Genomic DNA, 1,510 nt, shown 5'->3' with positions numbered 1-1,510 from the left:
AATGAAAACACAACATACCAAAATCTTTGGGACACAGCAAAAGCAGTGATCAGAGGCCAATTTATAGCAATAAGTGCACACATCAAAAAAAAAGAAAGAGTCAAAATCAACACTTTAAACGAACATCTCCAACAATTAGAGAAAGAACAGCAAGAAAAACCCACAGTTACAAGAAGGAAGGAAATAATCAAGATTCGAGCAGAAATCAATGAAACAGAAAATAGAAGAGCTATAGAAAAAGAAAGCTAAAGTCATTTGAAATATTCCAGACCAGGTGTGACCTCAAAGCCTGTGCTTTTCTTACTGTAGGATGCTGCCATAATCAAGGGACAGGTTTTGGGTCTTGTCTTTTTGCAAAGCCTTTGCACACACCTAACACAATGTACCACAGAAGAAGAATATCAGGAAATAGCGCTAAGGGGATGGTTGGCCTAAGCCTCACCCCATGTTCAAGACTCTGCTGCTCTAGCACTCCCTCCTTGTCTCCCTTATCCAGATGCTGCAACTGTCATTGCTATTGCTGTCCTCCAGCAGGGGGCAGGGGCCTGGCCTGGGTTGGTCCAGAAACACCAAACCAAAACCAAAGCCATTAACTACTGTAGAGTTGGTTCCAACTCACAGCAACCTTGTAGGACGGCTGTAAATCTTTGTGGAAGCAGATTGCCCCCATTTCTCTCCTGTGGAGAAGCTGGTGGATTCAAATCACTGACCTCTCACTTAGTAGCTTAGCACATAACCACTGTGTCACCACAGATCCAAAACAGAAACAGGATGGGCTTAATCAGAACTAGAGTGCAGTCTAGGGTTAAAAATAGAAAAAGAGATTTTTTTTTCCCCCCAATGTTAAAATTATTGAAACAAGTTTAGCAAAAAGAACCATCAGAAGTTAGGGTCAATTAACTCACTCCTGGGGATAACCTTTCAGCCAAACAATAGCAAGCCTATAAAGTGAACAATTACACCTGTGATGAATGTGTTCCTCAGAACAATCAACAATGTGACACCAAAAACAAAGTTCAGAAAGCAAGAAGGGGCAGGGAAGATGGGCAAATGAAAAGGGGGAACCCAGGGAGGAAGTGGGAAGGGTGCTGTTACATTGAGGGGATTGCAACCAATGTCATGAAACAAAATCTGTGTAAATTGTTGAGTGGAAAACGAATTTTCCCTGTAAACTTTCACCCAAACCACAATAAGATGTTCAAAAAACAAAACAAAATAAAAAACAAGAATGATTCATTTTTTTCCCACAGCAGCATTGCCACCCCAGATATCAGCTACCTGGAGTAATATGGCAGGTCTGGGTAGAAATGATGAATTTTGTATTCTTCTTCTTCACTATTGCTGTGCATTCTCCTGTGGCCTACAAAGGGAGGAAACAGAGACCATTTATCTTAATCTTTTAGGTGAAGAAGTCCACCTAGACTGTCACTAAACATAAAAACAAGACAAAACAAAACCACTGCCATCCAGTGTATTCTGACCCATAAGCACCCTATAGGACAGAGTAGAA

At 41.1% G+C, this 1,510-nt stretch overlaps 1 protein-coding gene across 1 annotated transcript in view; it reads right to left on the bottom strand.

Annotated features, from left to right (window-relative positions):
• Positions 1-1,510, bottom strand: part of KNG1 (kininogen 1) — a 42,869-nt gene that overhangs the window by 24,532 nt on the left and 16,827 nt on the right. The window contains exon 3 of the mRNA XM_007935983.1: positions 1,279-1,360. Coding sequence (XP_007934174.1) covers positions 1,279-1,360 — 82 coding nt within the window. The remainder of the gene's footprint in view (positions 1-1,278; positions 1,361-1,510) is intronic.

The sequence above is a fragment of the Orycteropus afer genome, unplaced genomic scaffold, assembly GCF_000298275.1.
Source record: "Orycteropus afer afer isolate SDZICR_OR568_19922 unplaced genomic scaffold, OryAfe1.0 scaffold00032, whole genome shotgun sequence".
NCBI lineage: Eukaryota > Metazoa > Chordata > Mammalia > Tubulidentata > Orycteropodidae > Orycteropus > Orycteropus afer.
This window is presented reverse-complemented; position numbering and strand designations above follow the sequence as displayed.